This window comes from Odontomachus brunneus, unplaced genomic scaffold (assembly GCF_010583005.1).
Source record: "Odontomachus brunneus isolate Ranch 3 - 2012 unplaced genomic scaffold, Obru_v1 Obru_scaffold_002, whole genome shotgun sequence".
Classification (NCBI taxonomy): domain Eukaryota; kingdom Metazoa; phylum Arthropoda; class Insecta; order Hymenoptera; family Formicidae; genus Odontomachus; species Odontomachus brunneus.
The window spans coordinates 2,612,547-2,631,236 of record NW_022639452.1 but is presented as its reverse complement, the minus strand read 5'-3'; the positions used below and the strand labels follow the sequence as shown (position 1 = coordinate 2,631,236).

The 18,690-nt window shown below is 48.9% G+C and overlaps 1 protein-coding gene and 1 long non-coding RNA gene across 8 annotated transcripts in view; one reads left to right on the top strand and one right to left on the bottom strand.

The window, feature by feature from the left end:
• LOC116841890 (homeobox protein caupolican-like) overlaps positions 1–16,241 on the top strand; it is an 86,292-nt gene extending 70,051 nt beyond the window's left edge. For all 7 annotated transcript variants that reach the window (XM_032810393.1, XM_032810380.1, XM_032810352.1 and 4 more), the window contains 3 exons: positions 1,379–2,384; positions 2,552–2,638; positions 12,443–16,241. In XM_032810393.1, coding sequence (XP_032666284.1) covers positions 1,379–2,384; positions 2,552–2,591 — 1,046 coding nt within the window. In that variant the 3' untranslated portion in view covers positions 2,592–2,638; positions 12,443–16,241. The remainder of the gene's footprint in view (positions 1–1,378; positions 2,385–2,551; positions 2,639–12,442) is intronic.
• The window catches only part of LOC116841994, a 229,208-nt gene that overhangs the window by 66,095 nt on the left and 144,423 nt on the right, over positions 1–18,690 (bottom strand). The gene's annotated exons all lie outside the window — the stretch shown is intronic.

The following is an 18,690-nucleotide window of genomic DNA, read 5'->3' as shown; positions in this document are numbered from 1 at the left end:
ATATATATATATATATATATATATATATATATATATATATATATATATATATATATATATATATATATATATATATATAAAGTTCCCATTTGGAACTCGCTATTGTTACGTAAAGTCAGACGCATGGGACGAGAGTTCTTCGGTTTCCTCCCGCGTAATCGCGGAAGTATATAATGTCGAAACGGAAAGGACCGACTATTATATACTCGTGATTTGTGTGATGCGGTTAACGATCTGACCCGTAAACCCGAGTCCGATACAATTTAGTTATTCGACTCGAACACGAAAGCCACCTACGCGGCGCGAAGATTATGAGATTAACGTCTGATAAAAGAGGGTCAAAAGTTAAAGAGCCACTTGTGGACTCGACGGTAGTATCTATTTAGTTGGCCCATAAGGTTTCCTTTATAAAGGGGTGCAGACGCCCTAAACCGAAACTCTCTTTTTCTCTCTGTCTCTCTCTCTCTCTCTCTCTTTCGCACAATCTCTCTCTCTTCACCCCTCTCTTTGTCTATCAACCTCTCTACGTCTCTCTTACACTCCAGGGTGTAAGCAGCACGCCCTTCGAGCTTGGGAATTATCGCTTGACGACCCATCAAGTAAACCCTCTGCCGACACATTCGAACCTCTTAATGAAATTCTCACCCCTGACTGACTGGCTGGCTTGGCTCGGCTCGGTGGCTGCCTAGCTGGCTGGCTGGCAGACGGTCGAGACGATCCTGAAGTGCCCCGAGAGAGACGACGGGACGGGGAGATCGGAGAAAAAGGAAAAGGATATGCTTCCCTTTCTCTCTTTTTCTCCCTCCTTCCCGTCCACCCGCCTGTCCTCTCGCGTCCCCGCCCGGCTACCCCGAGGGGAAAACTGAAATCTCTCGCGCCCCAAAGTGGTTGAAGGCTTCGCTCCCTTTTTTCACAGCATCCCTTACAGCTTAACTGTATAAGGGCGTAAGGGAGATATCCATGCTCCACCACCACCACCGCCGCCGTCACCACCGACGCTCGACGACCTTCCACGCTGTTGGAATCTCGTCACGATGACTCGTGTTCCACATCTCACTCTCGCGCATCGGGGCATTATAAACCATTAATACCTATATTTCCGTATAGCTGTTTTACTTTTGCAAAATATTCCTCGACATGTGTGTATATGTGTGACAAATCGTCGAGCGAATCTCGTCCAAAATATGTGCTAATATGTACTATATTACAATACAAAAAACGATTCCAATAATTCATTTGCGACAGATACATTTTCTATATGTTGATATTTTTTATATATTATTATAAACTTAATGGTCTCGATTTCACAAGCAGTTCCATTTGCAGACGCGCAATTGGGTTTATAAGTCTAAAGATAATTTTCCCGGACTGCTTCCAGAGCCGATGAGGCATGTGAAAGCGGAGTTGATGCAGCACGAGAAGGATCTCGACGACGAGGACGATCTCGATCTCGAGGACGAACGTCGACGGAACGAGCATCCCTTTCACCACACGATGCAACATCATCACCATCATCATCCGGGTTACGGTGGTGAGGATCATATGAAGGAGGAAGGGATCAAACAAGATTGTAGCGCCGGTGGCGTGCCGATCCCAGCGACGAAACCCAAAATCTGGTCGTTGGCGGACACTGCGGCGTGCAAGACGCCACCGCCGTCTTCGCACCCCCACCAACAGCAATACCACCACCTGCATCATCAGCAACATTATCAACAACAACAACATCACCTACCTAATCAAGGGCATCATCACCACGCGCAACAAGCGTGGCTTGGTGCGGCGGGCGCAGCGGGTGCCGCCGCTGGTGGCGGTGGTGGAGGCGGTGGCGCAGGTGGAGGAAGCTTGAGTTCGTTCGCTCTACCCTCCTCGGCGGGCATGAGCCCGTCCGCGGCAGCGACGACGCCCTATTCGAGTGCTGCCGTGAGATATGGCGGCTTCCTTTCGTCCTCATCCGGCGGCCAGCTGCATTACAACCCCAACTCGTCGTCGGGCTCGAGCTCGAGCGCGTCCTCCTCGGCGGCGGCGGGGTTTCCCGAGGTTGGTACGGACACTCCACCGCAGACGCCACCCAATATGAAGGTGGCCACGCCGAACGGAGTGATCCAGCCGCCGCCGGGTGGTTACTGCCCTGGTGGCAACGCCAATACCGGAACTAACGGCAATCCCAATCCCTATGGGGCGAGTCACCCCGGCGGTGGAGGCGGTTACCTGTCGACGAGCTCGAGCTCGGCCAACAATGCGTCGTCCTTCAGCTCACGGCTGCAGAGCTCGCCACACAAGGACTTCTCGCCGGTCGGACAGAATTCCATTCTGCACCAGCATCAAACCACTGCCAGCTTGCCGCCCACGGAAGCTACTACTGCGTTTAAACCTTTCTATAAAGGGTGAGTAGAAAATACGGTCTGATGTGTGCCGTTCGTATCTTCTTGCGATCGGAAAACGCGAGTGGTAACGTGTTAATCGTGTTGAACGAACGTAACCTCGTGAATTTCGCGCGAACAGAGAGTTAAGAATGTTCGGGAAATGTGTATGGGTGTACTTCTTGTTACAGCTCGCAGTCGATGGGTAGCGGCTTCGTGTCGCCGGTCTAAAGAGCCAGCACAAAGGTCCAGGATGACAGTCATCTTTCTTTCAAAAAGTAAGTTTCACAATCGTGTCTAACTGTTTCTTCGTACGTTTTAATCTTCGTTCTTTTTTTCTTTTTTTTCACGATCTCACTCGATATTCGAAGCTCATGCAAACACAACAACCGTGCGTTATATGCGTGTAATCGTACATCCGTCAAAGCGATTTCTGCCGCGGAGAAATTGACTCGGGATTCTGGGTCGCTCGGTATATATGTATCACAGTTGTGTTAATATCACGGCGAACGACGATGTTCGTAATTTACTTTCGGCCTATAAAAAGAAGTCTCTCGGCCAAGTCTCGGTGGGGCGAGACGGCCCGAACAGGCAGAGGGTAGGAGGGAGGGGTCAGAAAAGGTAAGTTGTCTGAAGCAACGGTACATGACCGGCTTATCGGCACGAAAATCGATACAAGGATTCGCTTGCGCGAACGGTGAACGGTGAACGGCCCGCGAGGCCGAATCGACGTCGCTCCGCTTTCTGCCGAACACTCCCGCGGTTCTCGCGCCCGGGACAATCGATAAGAAATTAATATCCGGCGTGTCGATTGGTCGTTAAGGCCCGGCGACCCGAGTCGAAATAATAATGGACATGGCACACACTGAGTAACGCGCGGCCCGTCGGTCCACCACGATGCTTAGGCGACGTGTGCACAAGAGAGAGAGAGAGAGAGAGAGAGAGAGAGAGAGAGAGAGGGGGAAGGGGAGCGAGAGACGGTGAGAGAAATAGGGAGAAAGAAGCTATCGCCACCTCCTTGACAGTGACAAATGGACGGAGATTTCAATCAGTGAATGGAATCACCACTGGCTAACCGCGTCTTTCTCTTACCACACCAGTCAGTCGGCCCCGTGGGTTCTTTCTTCTTTCTTTTTTTTTTACTTTACGTGCGTCCGTGTATGGGTGTATGGGCGCGCGGATCGCGTGTGTTGGAACACCGTATACACCCGGACACACCTCAACCTGTCGCGTTGGTGACCGAACGGACGACTCCGGTCCAGTCTCGCGCGTTCAGCTCCTCTCTCTCTTTCGAGAGCGAGATCTCCTTACTAGTGGGCCCCGGATTAACCTCAAGATGGATACCTCCGGCAGAGTCGTAAGAGGAATAGCGTTCTCCCGTAAATTCCACGGAAATTACGCACGTCGCATCACGAATGAGCGATTCGCGGAGATTTGTCGCGCGTGATACAGAATTACCCGTGAATTATTGCGTCAATTACAAAGGGCTTGCGAATGAAGAATTGGCCATTATTCCCGAACGCGACCGTGAAATCTGCCGTTGTTTTCCGCGAGCGTATTCACGTGTTTTCTACTTGGAGAAAAAGCTCGGTTCAACTCACCTGACAATGAACGGATCAAACGCGTTTCAGCTGAAGGAAACCGAATTTATTATGATACTTGCAACCGAATTGACTCGTAAGAACTGGAAATTTTGTTTCCTTTCACCGACACGCGCTTGGTTCGCTTATCGTCAGGTTAATTCCAAACTTATTTCTCCGTACAGAGCGAAATAATCGCGCGGACGAGACTCGTTGTGTATGCGATTCGCGGGCGAGCGATTCGTATGGGCGCGCAAGATAGAAAAGCAGTTATCCGCGATAGTCGAGGCGATCGTTAAAGCGCTTTGGGAACACCGAGGAATCTCCGTCTCATTCGCGGCCGTGGATAAAAGGAGGGTCTAAATGGCTGTTCTCTCGTTTCTCTACAAACGATTCGCGGGATTCATCTCCAGGGCTTACTACTCTCCGTTCCGCGCCATTCTTCTCCTTCTCGCTCTTGGTCTGCCGAAGAGATGGTGAAGGAGAAGGTATCTGTAACGTCGCGGTGCGAGCACGAGTGCTCGAAGGGTTATCTGATTCGTCGAAATCGTAAAGGAGCCGGATCGCTCTCCTCGCGAAAATACATTTCCCGCTTTTCTCCTGTCTCCCCTCGTAGCGACTAGAAGCTGAGAAGAGAGAACAGTTGGAGCGAAGCGTGAGTTAGCTCTCGAGTTCTTCCCGTCTGTGCCCGATGGCGATGGGAATCCGCTCGACAAGATCGAAACTACCGGCGACGACCAGAGGAAGCGCGTGTCAGCCTTTAACCGCCAACGTGGATAAGACGGAAGCTGAACGCGCGTTCTCTTGTTTCTAATTCGTCTTACCGCAACGTAATCGAGCGAAGCGATGTAATAACCGCGACGTCATTATCGCAGCGTCTATCTTCATCTTATTGATAATCTTCACGAACGTCGGTCGCGAAAGGAAAACGCGGGACGAAACTCGAGACACGTCGGACCGACGGCGAGAAGGGGAGAAGCACACGAGATGCAAAATGAACCCCGAGATGTTCGTTATTGCGAAGAAGGTGACGATGAAGGCTCGAGAAAGAAAGAATCACCGGTCAGGCCGATGTGAAAGTATCGGCTGCGACGCATCCGTCGTCGTTGTCTTTGTAGGATGCCACGACGGATGCGAGCAGAAAGGCGACGAGGGGGCACGGCGGGGTGGGTTGAAAGGGGTGAGGTGGAGTGCGAGGCAGAGGGTCGTCTTTTCGGAGGGAACCGGGTGTTAGCCCGTACTCCCTTATCTCGCAGCGATCTGATCCTAATTTATAGCCGCGTTCCAAATAAACTAGTTTTCGCTGTCGTCACCTCTCGCCTTCTCTTCTCCCGCGCGCATGTGTGTGTGTGTGTGTGTGTATGTGTATACTATATACCGCGCGTCGGTGCGTTCGCAACTCGGACGCGCTTATAATGCTACCCTCTCTCTGTCCCCCTCCCACGCTTCTCCTCTCTTCTCCTCTCCTTGCACATCCCGGACTCCAGCATCCGCTCCATTCGGACCATCTCGATCTCTGCCTCTTTCCCTCTTCGCCTTTCCTGTCGCGCGCAGCCAGGCAGCGGACAGGTATACGAGAGTGTGAGTCGCGCAGGTCGCGCGAGACAGTGCCTTTTGTAGCACCTACCACCAGGTAGACCCGATATCTCCTCCTCTCTTCTCTTTCACCGTCCACTTCTCCGATCATCGCGGGGCGAAAAGGTACGAAGAAGCGAAACAGAGCACTGAGAGGAGAGCCTTCGCGGAGAAACAAAGTTCTGCCAATGATTCTCTCATGCCCCATAATTGCCAATTAGCTCGGATGTTTAATTGCCATTAAAACGGCTGGTGGAGGTGAGGATCCTCCTGACCGGAACCCGCTTTCTAACTATCGTCGCCTCCTGACTAGATGGATATTTACACGATCTCACGGCATCTGCATAAAATTCGAGACCACCGTGCGCACTCGTGGTTCGCCTCGCAGGCGAGAGGATAGGCGATCTTTTTAACGGCTTCAAGATTCCAGACGGGGGATTCAGGTGTCTCCTTAATAAATCCTCGAACACGTCGTCGCGGTTTCCCGCGTCTTTTTCGTCTCTTCCTCTTACGCACTCTTTCCTGCTCCATCTCTCTCCCGCAGTGTCCCTCTTTCGCTCGTTCTCCTTCTATTTCTCTCTCCTGGAGAGACCTCGAAGGCCTACCGTTGCCGGTGCTTCTTTGAGAAACGCGCGCATTTCTGGGATTCCCAGGCTTCGGTTGTGTTTCATCGGGCACTACACACGCTGCTGCTCGTCGCATTTATGCATACCGTGTGTCCTTCTTTGTCCTCGACCTCTATTTTCGGGACACGAGTTCGCCACGGAGTGTTTATCACGCGTAACGACCGACGCGCGTAAATCCTGAGAGAGGAGTTCTCAGGGTCGAAACAGTAGCCCGGATTCGCGTTCTCGTACGCGCACTAGACGGCTTCTTCTTCGTTGCTACCTGGGAGTAATCGGAGAGCGCCCACGTGAGAAACAGAGGGACAGAGGGGGAGAGAGAGAGAGAGAGAGAGAGAGAGAGAGAGAGAGAGAGAGAGACGTGCATCACATTTTCTTTCTCTCTCTTCTCTCCTTCTGTCTCTTTTGTGGTAGATTGGTTGTACTCATCTTTTAGATTCTTTGTGGTGGAATATTAGAATGGGATTCTTCCTAACATTCGCGAATAGCTAATACCACAGTCTAGGCTTTAAAAATAGATATTTTTCATTTCCGTATAGCACTTGTCAACCATACATATTCACTTAATTTCAATTTTAACCGTATTATATTATAATAATTATTATTACTTATTTATATAAATACTCTTTGTGCAAACGATTTACATGTTATATCTTGAAATATTGATACTTTTGTTAGTATTATACTCGATGACCGTTTCACATTGTATATAAAGACGAAGCGACTGAAGAAACTTGGTTTCAGGGTGTAAAATAAATGTCTCTCTCTGTCTCTATCTCTTTCTTAACGCAAAGCGAGGCGAGACCTGTCGCTATCATTCACAAATTCGTGACTTCGACCGCGCTGGCGCGGATGCAAATGCTATCGATTGGGAATAAAAATGCAACTCTCCAACAGTGAGTGAGAAAGGCGCGCCGCGCTCAGACTAGTCGGCTAGTCCAGCCGACTGGCGTTAATTCTAAAACCGGATAGATAGACAGTCGAGAAGAGATGCTATCTCTACTCATTAAAAAAAAAGTGACGCTCGTGTGTTGCGCGCTCGCTGTTTACTCGTTACGCTCGTTTGCTTCGGTGTGATGATCTCTAGGACGCACGCGCGCAGAAAAGAGCCACGGCTGAACGGACGGCTCGTTATCCATACGCCCTTACGCTATTACCGTATAAACACCGTATGAGGCGATTCACGTACACTTAACGGGGGATTATTAATAAAGTTATAAAATAAACAGAGTCCCCCGCTAGTCCCGAGCGCACGTTATAATTAAATCATTATGAAGGTGCATGTGCGCCTCGCCGTCGCCGCCGTCGCTGCCGTCGCCGCCGTCAACGCCGCGGCCACGTTGTTGGCTTTCCAAGGAAATATAATTCGCGTCGATTACGCGCGCGGAATGTTTTGCCTCCTTCGCCACGAGGTAAAAGTACCGGGTAATGTAAGTCGAGCTACGCTATCACGAGGCGCATGAGTTATTATTAAAATTCCCCGCAACCGGTGCTTTCGTTGAATTAATGATTGTTTGATGTTTATAATTTCATGCCGGGGCTGTCTTCTGCATTATGCAAGTTACTCCGTGCCGGCCACGCGAGACCAGCGTAATAATTACACGATGGCACATTGGCATTATGGAGCGCGCGTTCGCCGCGGCGGCGGCGACGATATCCGGGGATCAACCGGGGAGAATTCGAGCGATGAAATTCACGTTTACGGCGAATCTCGCATCGCGGATTCCGTTCACCGCCTCGCATTTCTCTCTCTCTCTCTCTCTCTCTCTCTCTCCCCCTTTCTCTCTTTCTATATATATATATATATATATATATATATATATATATATCCTTCTCTCTTTCTCTCTCTCTCACTCTTCCTCCCTCCTCGGGGTCTTGTTCTATAAGCGCATAATATCGCGCGTCGAGATCGACGCCGAGAGCCGGGATCTCCCCAACGAGGATCCTCTCTCGCGGCCGTTCGCGTTAAATTACGACGTCACGTCGCTCGGCCGATCCTCACGGGAGAGACCGCGAGAGAGAGTTCTCCCCGTAATCGGCGCGATTCTCGCCGCGATTGAAAATAAATTACCGTCGCCGGCCGCGAGAGTAAGCGTCGTACCTGAGATCTTAATCCGAATCTACGCGGTATCCTTGGACGAACGGCCATCGAGCGCAAATTTATTGCGAAGATATTAGAAATTTACCCCATGTTCCTGGTCAGGTTGATTCCAATCAGTTATCTGGCTTGTACAAGATGATGTTTTATCAGACTCTAATTATCAATAAGATACTAATTATTAACGATCCTCATAAATTATTTATTTAATTTGTTCATTCATAAGATTACACGGAATATATATAACGAAGAGAAAAGGAACGATAATTAAAATTAATTGTAGGAAAATAATTCGCAGAAATATCGCCAAGTGTTACATATAAAGTTTTACGTGTAATGTTAATAAGGTCCTGATTGTCACATTGCGTTACATGACTTATCAGGATCCGATTACATCAGGTTATGCAAAAGCATGAGGCCGCCTCGGTCAGCCGACAGGTATCAGCCTGATCAGGACCATGGGATAAATTTCTAGTCGGCTCTTATTCGAATATAATTAATCTGCCGATTTGTAAATTACCGGAGGACGAACACTCGAGAGGTCGTGATAGCTAAGTGGATAGGAGCAGATGCTTCTATCCCGCGGCACTGTGTCTCATAACGTCACTTTCGGGACATCCGTTAGAGATAGTGGAGAATGGATAAACAGGTTTCTACGAAGGGTCAGCCGTCGAGGAATGGGCAACGGATGTAAGTAGCCTCGCGTTTATAAAAAGAAAAGACACCTTCTTCGTTCCGCGCGTCCGTCCGTCCGTCCGTCCGTCTGCCTGTCTGGCCGGCTGGCTTCGAGTTAACGAGAGACGTATGAGTCGTGTGAGAGATGATGATCGAGCAATTACACTATCTCGCCGTCTTTTATGCCTCAAGTCCCAAGTTCTCGCGAGGAAGTTTGTCATTCCGCGTTAACGTCTCTCCGATAGCCAAGGCGAAATAGTTCCCTCGGTGCGTCATCGACTGCAAAGTTTCGCGCTGTGCCTTCCCTTCCGCATTATCGGATAAAAGCCAACGAGAGATCAGCCGACGTCGATAATAATAATGGTGATAAACCTGCGTGTGGGTGTGTGTGTGTGTGCGCGCGTACGCCCCGTCATGAGTGCGTTTTTTATCGGCCAGATAGATCGCTGGGAGTTTCGTAACAATGTGCACGCAGAAACGGGGACGCGAGTCGCGAGAGGTCGCACAAATGATAATCGTAAATGTTTATTGCCGGGAGAGCGATGCTCCCGCTGGAGACCGGCGGTGTAACATCCAGATGTCACACGGCAGAACTTTCAGAACGACTTGCCGCATAATCGCGGGACATTTGTCATCCGAAGCGACGCGGCGTCGCAGTCCGGCGAACGGGGAGCGACAGCGAGCGCGAGAGGGAAGGAAAGAAGGAACAAACGGCGATGCAGGGGAGAAAGGGACGCACGGCGGAACGGATAGACAGACAGACAGCCCTTACTACGAACAGCGGCGTTGCGAAATATTCGCCGGACTGCCGCGAGCCTGGTGCCGACGGTGTCGTTCCCGAAACGTCGCCACCAAATGGATATTGGCGTGCCGTTTAATCGCGCAACGCGGAAATCTCCCCGGCGGCGTTATCGCGCATCAACGTGTGCCCACGTGTCCGCATAATTGTTCGCCGAAACACGATTAATTCGAACGTATCGTCGATGATGCATCGAGCATCGATCAGCGTCACTCGCGGACGCGATGCATAACCCTTTCGGGCAGCGAGTCGAGATTGCAAGCGGCTCTAAAACTTCCTTCTGATTGCTTTTCATTTCAACTCATTCAGCTGTGCGTGTACCAAGTATGGATACACGGAAAAAAAAGATTTGCTAATATATACAACTAAAAATATTAGCTGCAGGAGCAAATTTTCTTGCTTTCATAGCAAAGTCATTTATTTGTGATAGCTAAAAGATTTGCTAATATATATATTAGCTAATATATATATTAGTTGTCCATATATTAGCAAATCTTTTTTTTCCGTGTATGCATCGTCCCGAGAAAAATCTGCCAAAATCGGAATGTAAGACAATTTTCTATCGAAAATAATAATAATCCTTGTTAACGGGAAAGCGCTCTTTAATATATACGAATTGAATAAAAATAATCATAGATGAAACAAACAAAATATTAGATTCAATGATAAGTATAGGGCAGAGAGAGAGAGAGAGAGCAAGAAAGAAAGAGAGAGATAGGTGTAAAATAATAAATGTACATAACATAGTAAGTAAAATGGGAAAAAATGTATATAAAAAATAACTTCCTCAAGATGATAATAATAGTAATAGCAATTTTGGTGCATTGCCTCTACTGATCTCGATGTTATAACTTTCCAGGACAATTGCAAGCTTCCAATTTTTAAGAAATTTATAGTTTCGTTAGGTTATGTGGATTTCGGAATTAATACTTTTCGAAAAGATGTCTCGCTTTCTGAATTTCGGGACAATGTCCACTGTGTAGACTTGCCAAAACAAAGAGAAGAAAAAAAGGGATCTCCTCTCCTCGCTTCATATCGATTTGCATGTTCATATCTCTATGGTTTATTCACGCGATGCTGCAGGACTATACGTTCATCGATCGTGCGCGTTGCCAGCGACGAGACTCGGCGCGAACGAAGGCGAAAAATGTCTCCTTTACTCTTGCAAAGTCTCCTCGGGGTTTGATACGCGCGCGACAATATCGATGAAGCTTTGATTAAAATCGCGTTCGGAAATCGTATCTAATAGCCGTATCACACTAGCGACTCGCGACTGCGGCTGAGGCTGCGATTATGTCTCTTGGCTACTACTCATTGGCTTTTCTCATTGGTTAAGAGACATAATCACAGCCGCAATGGCGAGTCGCTAGTGTGATACGGCTATAACGCGTATCTCAGGCGATCGTCATAAATAGCCGAAACGCGAGCAACGTACAGGGGAAACAAGAGAGAACGCGGTATCGCCTATACGGCAATTGCCGCTACAGCAAGCGGCATATCGAAGTTGTTGGCCACCGGAAGAGACGTGGCCAATCGATACACGCGGTGCAGATACGCTGATCCATCTGCACGGCCATACACATGTACAACGAGCGCGCTATAATGGCCGTCGTGCTAATTTTATCAGTTCCAGAAATGGAAATCGCTTGTTGCCGCAAATGTTAGCAAAGTGCCGCATAAATTCGCGTGGGCGCACGAGCGCGCGATTAAATCAAACTCTTTTCGTCCATTAAGAGATAACTTCCAATTCTCCTCCTCCTCCACCACCTCCTCCTCCACCTCCTTTGGTCCGAAGATTTGGGATTTACGATTCTGCCGATTCTCCACGGAGGGTGTTGTCTCGCGCATAATTCGCGTGTCGGTCTATCTAATGCACCACGCGAAAATAGTCGACACAATTACGGCGAATAGTTTACGGCCGTGTAAGCGGCCGCTCCGTGTGTGAGCCGAGCGAAGAGAACGATACGCGCGCCGCTAATGGCCGGTTGAGTGGCGTGTTTTGCATAACGATCGCCTTTTATCTCGCGCGGCACGTGGTACTTTATCGTTTATCAATCGCTGTCGCGCTATCGCGAGCGAGAACGATTATCCGACCGCGAGTCGAGTCGCGCAAAAATAGAATGCGCTACACATAACGAGCGGGTTCGTACCCCGATGACGTGCAACCGATCGCGACGATGTCGGGGAATCGACATGCCCAACGTCCCGGTCGCTCCATCCCGTGTGAGACACGGTGATCGTCGAGTGCATCGATAAGCCGCCGTTGTCGATCCTACCGGAAGCATGAGCGCTGTAACGTCCGATCATGAATTCACAAACTTCGGCGCGTTTGCGCGGTTATCGCGAACCGTCCACCAAACCGGTCGCGCCCCCCGCGTGCTCGTCGAACGGGTTATAATTGCTGAGTGCAATTGTCGTGGCCTTATGAAGTAATTTCTTCGGAAGTCGGTAATTTCTGTGGAAGCGGCCTGCAATTGCACACCTTGATAACCAGCGACAATCGCTTTGCCGACTCGTTAGGGCGGTTTGGAGAGCTGTGACGCATTGCGTGTATCGTTTATCGTTTGAGCGTAGAAAAATGTAATACATATGTCTAATTGTAATCATCAGGCGCGCACATGACGCCTGACGTGCACACGTCGCGCACAAGAGACGCCTCCGCTCTCTCGCGGAACAAAAGGGCGCACGACACCGGCGGCCGATCTAAGACCATCTCCATTTCTCTGTTGCAGGATAAAGCGGCGCCGTTGAGGAAAGGTCCTGCGGAGAAGGTCCTGCGGCCGGACTGTAAATACGCGCTCCTGAGTGGTCTCGGGATTTATTAGCGTTATCTCGACCTCGCGTCAGGCGGGAAGAAAGAAGGAAGCGCGAAGCACTAGCGGCAAAAAGAGAGAGAGAGAAAGAGCGGATAGAAAAGGGTAGAAAGGGTTGGGAGGAAGGATGGGTGGACGGGTGGCGGTCGGAGGGCAGTTGACTCTTCGAGATACATAAATCGTTTCCCCGACCTCTCGGAAGGAAACGCGCGACTGGGAGAAGACGAATGGGGCGGATAGCGCACGCGCGCGCTCGCACCCGCGAGGGGTGCGAGAGTACGCGAGCGCGGGAGGAGAGCCGGCGGCAGCTTAGGGGAGATTTAGGAATTAGGAGAATTACGTCAAAGTGCCTGCTTACGCACGGCTACGTACGGCGAGGCGACACCGCGAGCCCGGCTATATAAGAGGAAAGAAGAATGTGAGGGACCGCACCGCGGGAGGATTTATGCCCGACGCGAGCGCTCCACCCCACCGGTAGAGGAGCGGAGAGTCACTATTTTCGATCGGTTACCGGTCACCGTGACCGCACCGACCACCGTGCCTGCCGACGAGCTCTCTCTAGGAGGAGCGACTGCGAGGAGAAGCGCGGGTCCACCTTGTCGCCGAGGCACTCTCAGGTGGAGGTAAACGTTTTCGTGTTACACCCGGGTCGAGAAGGGGAGGGAGAAAGCGGTTGAACGATTTCTCCGCCGATGCCCGACACCACCGGTGCATCGTTTCCACGCAATATGCATGCATGCGTGCACGCATAACACATACATATGTATACACACACACACACACACACACACGTACTCGCGCAACACCGTACCGTCTACACGCGATATCGTGAGTCTTCTTCAATTTTTTGTTTTTCTTCTCGTTTTTTCCGTCGACGTGAGCCATTCGAGTAGATCGTTCGGTGTCGTCGGCAAGAATGAGTTCCCGCGAGCACGTAGAATCCTCGATTCTGTATATAGAAAAGACGAGAAGCGCCGATCGCGCTTCGAGAAGCTGCGTCGCAGCATCACCAGAGTGTATGTACGCGAATACACATACACACACACACACACACACAATTACACGTGACACATATATACGATACACCCGCCGGTGGAAGGGCGAGTCGTTTTCGAGATTCCATTATATCGCCGGTCGATCCGTCCGGTTTTCGTCGGAAGGACCGCGGGACCGGCTGGTGGACAAACGACGCGCCTCTTCCGAGATCGCGCGCGGATTCACAAATCGCGAATTCACGGGCAACGTGCAAGTAAGCGAACGAGCAAGCAACCGCCGCACCTTCGTTATGAGAGGACTAACGAGAGACCTTAGAGACCCACCTAAGAAACGGTCATCGCTCGAAATCGCTCCCGTGGTAGCTCGTTGGGGTGATTTCGGCGGGACGCGGAGCGAAACTCGGGCGAGATGTTGTGTCCGAGGTTGCGCAGTATCATCAGTATCGAGAGATACACAGAAAGAAAGAGAGAGAGAGAGAGAGAGAGAGAGAGAGAGAGAGAACAGAGATACTTGATCTACCTGTTGTAGGTTTAAGACGAAAATAAGGGAAAGACAGATCGCATAGCGCACTACAAAGCTACTATCTTTAAACTACCACTAACTCCTTTAACTATCCGAATGAAATATTAACGTATACCCGACATACCCGCATATAGAGATGGAATGATAAATAATGCACACCTACGCGCATCACACTTACTCGCACACACACACATATACGAAGAAACACACACACGGTGACACGCGAGTTAACTCTAGGCCGTAGATCTTAAGGCTGTACCTACTACATCACGAAATTTTATCGGGGTGGCGTCTCGAGAGTCCCCGCGGAAAGAAACAGAGAAAGAGATTCCCGCGCCGCAGAATATACTATATTATAAGTATAAATACGAATAAAAATATGTGGGGTAGGGGAGGGGTGGGGGAAATGGGGAGGAAGGAGGAAGATCATACGAGCGGAGAGTTGGCGTAACGCTTACGCGCGTAGTAATTATTATCAGCGACGAGGATACGACGGTGGTGTTGCTATGAGGATCAAACTCGTCCCTTTTTGTGCACCACAGAGCCGTGCACTCGCGCATCTCGAGTCGAATCGGCATGTTTCCACTCGCTTCCTCTGCGTTTTTTCGTCGTTCGACGTTGTAAAATTAATTTCTATGACTATAGGAAGAGACGATCTCTTCCTGTTAAATAAAGATAACGATAGGATAATATTGAACGTAAATTTTCACAATGTCCTGAAATACCTTCCAAGCGATCGCTACGTAGCTTTTTAATTCTCTCAAGCGAATCTTTGAACAGACGAATCTTCAGAGTTCCCTTGTTCGGGATAAGCGGTGAAATTAATCATTGTTTTATTCTACCAAGGATGTCGAGTTTCCCAATCACGGAATTCACGTACGCGAAGGCACGAACATCGTCGCATATGCGTTGTGTTGCGATGATATCGCTGCTCGATATCGTGACTCGAGGATATCGCGTGAATAGAAATGCGGCAGTGCACGGTGCTCGAAATTGTTGTTATTTTTTTATATAAACATGTATGTATATCGCGCGACTTGTCTCTCCATGAAGAAAAGGGCGACCTTCGTCGATCATGACGAGCAGGATGCGCGATGTACTTGCAAAACGCGATAGTTTCGGGCCGCTTTTCGAAGAAAGAAAATGTGGGGCAGGGGGGAAGAGAGAGAGAGAGAGAGAGAGAGAGAGAGAGAGAGAGGGAGAGAGAGAAAGAGAGAACGAAAGAAAATATCAACTATTATTTTGTACTTTGGAGTAACGAGAGTGTGCGCGCGACAGTCGTCGTCCGCAGTTTGAGGGTGTGCGAATGCAACTTGTACATTGTTTTGTAAAGAATACATTTATTTATATCTGTGATAACGGGAGAGCGAGAGCGAGAGAATGTGTGTGTATATGCGATTTTTCCGTTTAACGGGAAAAAGATAGGGAAAGACAAACACAAACACACAACAGATCCACATACAAGCACGTACACAGACAAGGCGTTTGCGGTATTGGTATACTCTGACGAAGAAGACGGTCGGTGCTCGTGCATTCGTTGACACGTATATCATAGTATAATTATGCGATAACGTTTTTGTAAATAATCAGGAGAAGTAGAGTCGCGAAAAAAAACGAGGGTCGAGCGTGCCGCTTCGCAGGCGGTACAGCTAACGACGAGCAGGTGTGGAGCGGTAAATAAAATGAAAAGATTATATATATAAATATAACGCACGTTTTGTGTACATTGTCGCACCCTCGTGAGAGAATCTATTTGTTGTGAATAGTACAGATAATGAAGCAGATATACACTACGACTACTAGGTTTTATTCGCTTGTTCGTACGGATTCGATTGTAAAGTAATTAAAAACTGTACATAGTTCTGAATGTGAATATAAACAGAATATATATATCTATTATTATTGCAATTATTATTATTTTATTAATATTATTGTCTAATGATCACATGATATATGTGTGCGTATGTGTATGTGTGTATATATATATATATATATGCACATACATATATATATATACATATAAATTCTTATTATATTAAAAGAAAGAGTATTACGTTGTATGTTTACGCTTCAAACTTTCATTTTCCGTCTACCTCAATCACATTACGATACGATTTTTATTCAGTGTTAGTTTCCTGCCGTACACAGCGTTATTTGCGACGACGACGAGGATTTATGAATAAAAGACCACTTTAATGTCGTACAGCACAGTTCATTGTCGTTTGAAGAAACCCAAGTGTCACCGATATCCTCCTTGACTACGGCGACGGCGACAACGACGACGACGACGACGACAATAACGACGATCGTCCTCGTTCGCGATTCCCCGTGTATGTGACGGTGATATCCTACAACGATCGATACCAAAATCGAGCATCGAAGGTTAAGCACACCTGTTTAACAAATCAACCACACTCCCTCCCCTCTAACCTCCCCCTCCGTCCCCCGCCCTGTTGATGTCCTGATTTTCGCGGTCCGCGCGCGAATTTAAAGGGAGTCACGGACGAGTTGTAAGTCGCAGCACGCGCGCGCCGCGACACAGGAACCACATTGTGCCCATTCTAACGTACCACAATGGACGTCTCCGTTTTGAATATTCGAACAATGGTACTTTTGCAGTGGGTGGAGTTTCAATGAAAATACATGGGCCGCGCGGAGAGAGCGTGTGCGCGCGCGCGCGCGCGCGTGTATATGTGTGTGTGTCTGTGTGTGTGTGTGTGTGTGTGAGTGAAAAAGAGAGAGGGGAAAGAGAGAAGAGAGAGGAAAGGAGAAGAGAGGGACAGGAATGAACGGTAAAGACAATGGATCGCACCCTACCCCTCTTTCGCGTGGAGTGGAGAAGAGGACAAACTTACTCGGTAGTTTGCAGTGCAACCGAGGCAGCCGGTTAAGGTCCTCGAAGATGTGTCTAGCGAACGACAAATATTTCGGAGTGCGAATACCGCGAGGGACTGATCGTGAAAGTCGTTCGTTCCCGGCGAGTTTCTCCGAACCGATGCTCATTTTCAGTCATAATTACTGGAGATGTAATTTTAGGCGATGAGTGCCGAACCTGGCTGCTTCGTCGGCGCAAACAGAAGTGCATAATTCGGTAAATCATTCTCCTCGCGTGGATAATTCTCGCGGTCCGCTATTCGTGTTTCGTGTTGCCTTTCGGGGATCACGTTATACGCGTCCCTCCGTCGCGTCTCGTTCACGTGGCTATATTGCCGTACGTTAAAATCCTCTAACAACCATAAATTGGCCAACGAAAGCGGCGGCGGCTGCCGCAACGGCTCGCTAAGACAAAGGATTAGGATCCCTATTCCGCGGCAGACAGGATATAACGCTATAAAGTCATAACGTTTCGATCCTTTTTTTTTTATTTGACCTCCCTCGTTCTCTCTCTCTTCCTCTGCCTCTCCATCATTCCTCCTCCTCCTCCTTTTTCTCCTCCTTCTCATTCCATCGTTTTCCTCTCTCTTTCCCTCGCGAGCACCATCGATATATTCCACTTGAGTCGTATTGCCCACGTCACGCCGAGGCAGATGCAAGCGAGCGAAGTTTACATGACTCGGCCATATAACAACAGTCCTATATCATTCGCCGAGAAATATGGGGTCTCTCTCGCGGCCAGCTGTACTCGTACACTTAACGTGGCGAATACCACGAGCAAATCTTCCGCGTAACATCTCCAAATTGCCTCGAGTGTGTCTCAATACCACGAGGACATTGAACGAGATTTAAAGGAAAACATTCCGGCATCTTGCTTGTTTCTCGTAATCTTGCGTGGATATTATCAAGTGTCAAAATGTATGGCAATTTGCGCAAAAAAAAACATAAATAACATAATTAATAGATAATTGATAAATAATTAATAAATTCCTATACGCCTTAATATTTGACAAAATCCCAGAAGGAGTGCCAAGCTACTAGATGTTTCCTGTATCACTCGGGCAAAACGAACATTTGACGTTTGGCGACGATTTTTGTCGAATCCTCCATGATTTTCCCTAGACACAAATTCCGCGTCTCGAGTGTATACGTGCGAGTAATTGTCGTACAAATTGCTCATTGTCATTGACAGTGGCCGACAGAAGCCGCATGAAGCGCGTAAACTCGCGAGTAGATGAGACAACGACGATGACAACGACGACGACGACGACAGCGACAACGACGACAAGCGACAAGTATAATTTGTATAGTCACCTGCCGAAACGCCCTAACCTAGCCGCTCGTAAATTAACGATCGTTAGCGCTACTAGCGAGTACTCGCGCGAATTAATATTCATGAAAGCAACGGAACACAAGTCCGTCGCTTCTCTCGCGAAATCCCGGTTGATCGCGATCCATGCGATTCCTACGACTGCGGTGGCGTATCGTGGCGAGACCGCTGTGGGAATAACAATAACAGGAGTGATATTAATAACGCCGGTAACGACGTACCAGAGGTGGATAGGGAGGGATAAAGAGAGAGAGAGAGAGAGATAGAGAGAGAGAGAGAGAGAGAGAGAGAGAGAGAGAGAGAGAGAGAGAGACGAGATCGATAACCCTGCACCGGAGAGCGGTCGGTCGGGCATTACCATAAATTTGAATGTCCGCGCGCGCGTTTCTTCCTCCCCCTCTCACTCTCTCTCTTTCTCTTCTTTTCTCTCCCCTCGCTCCCGCCC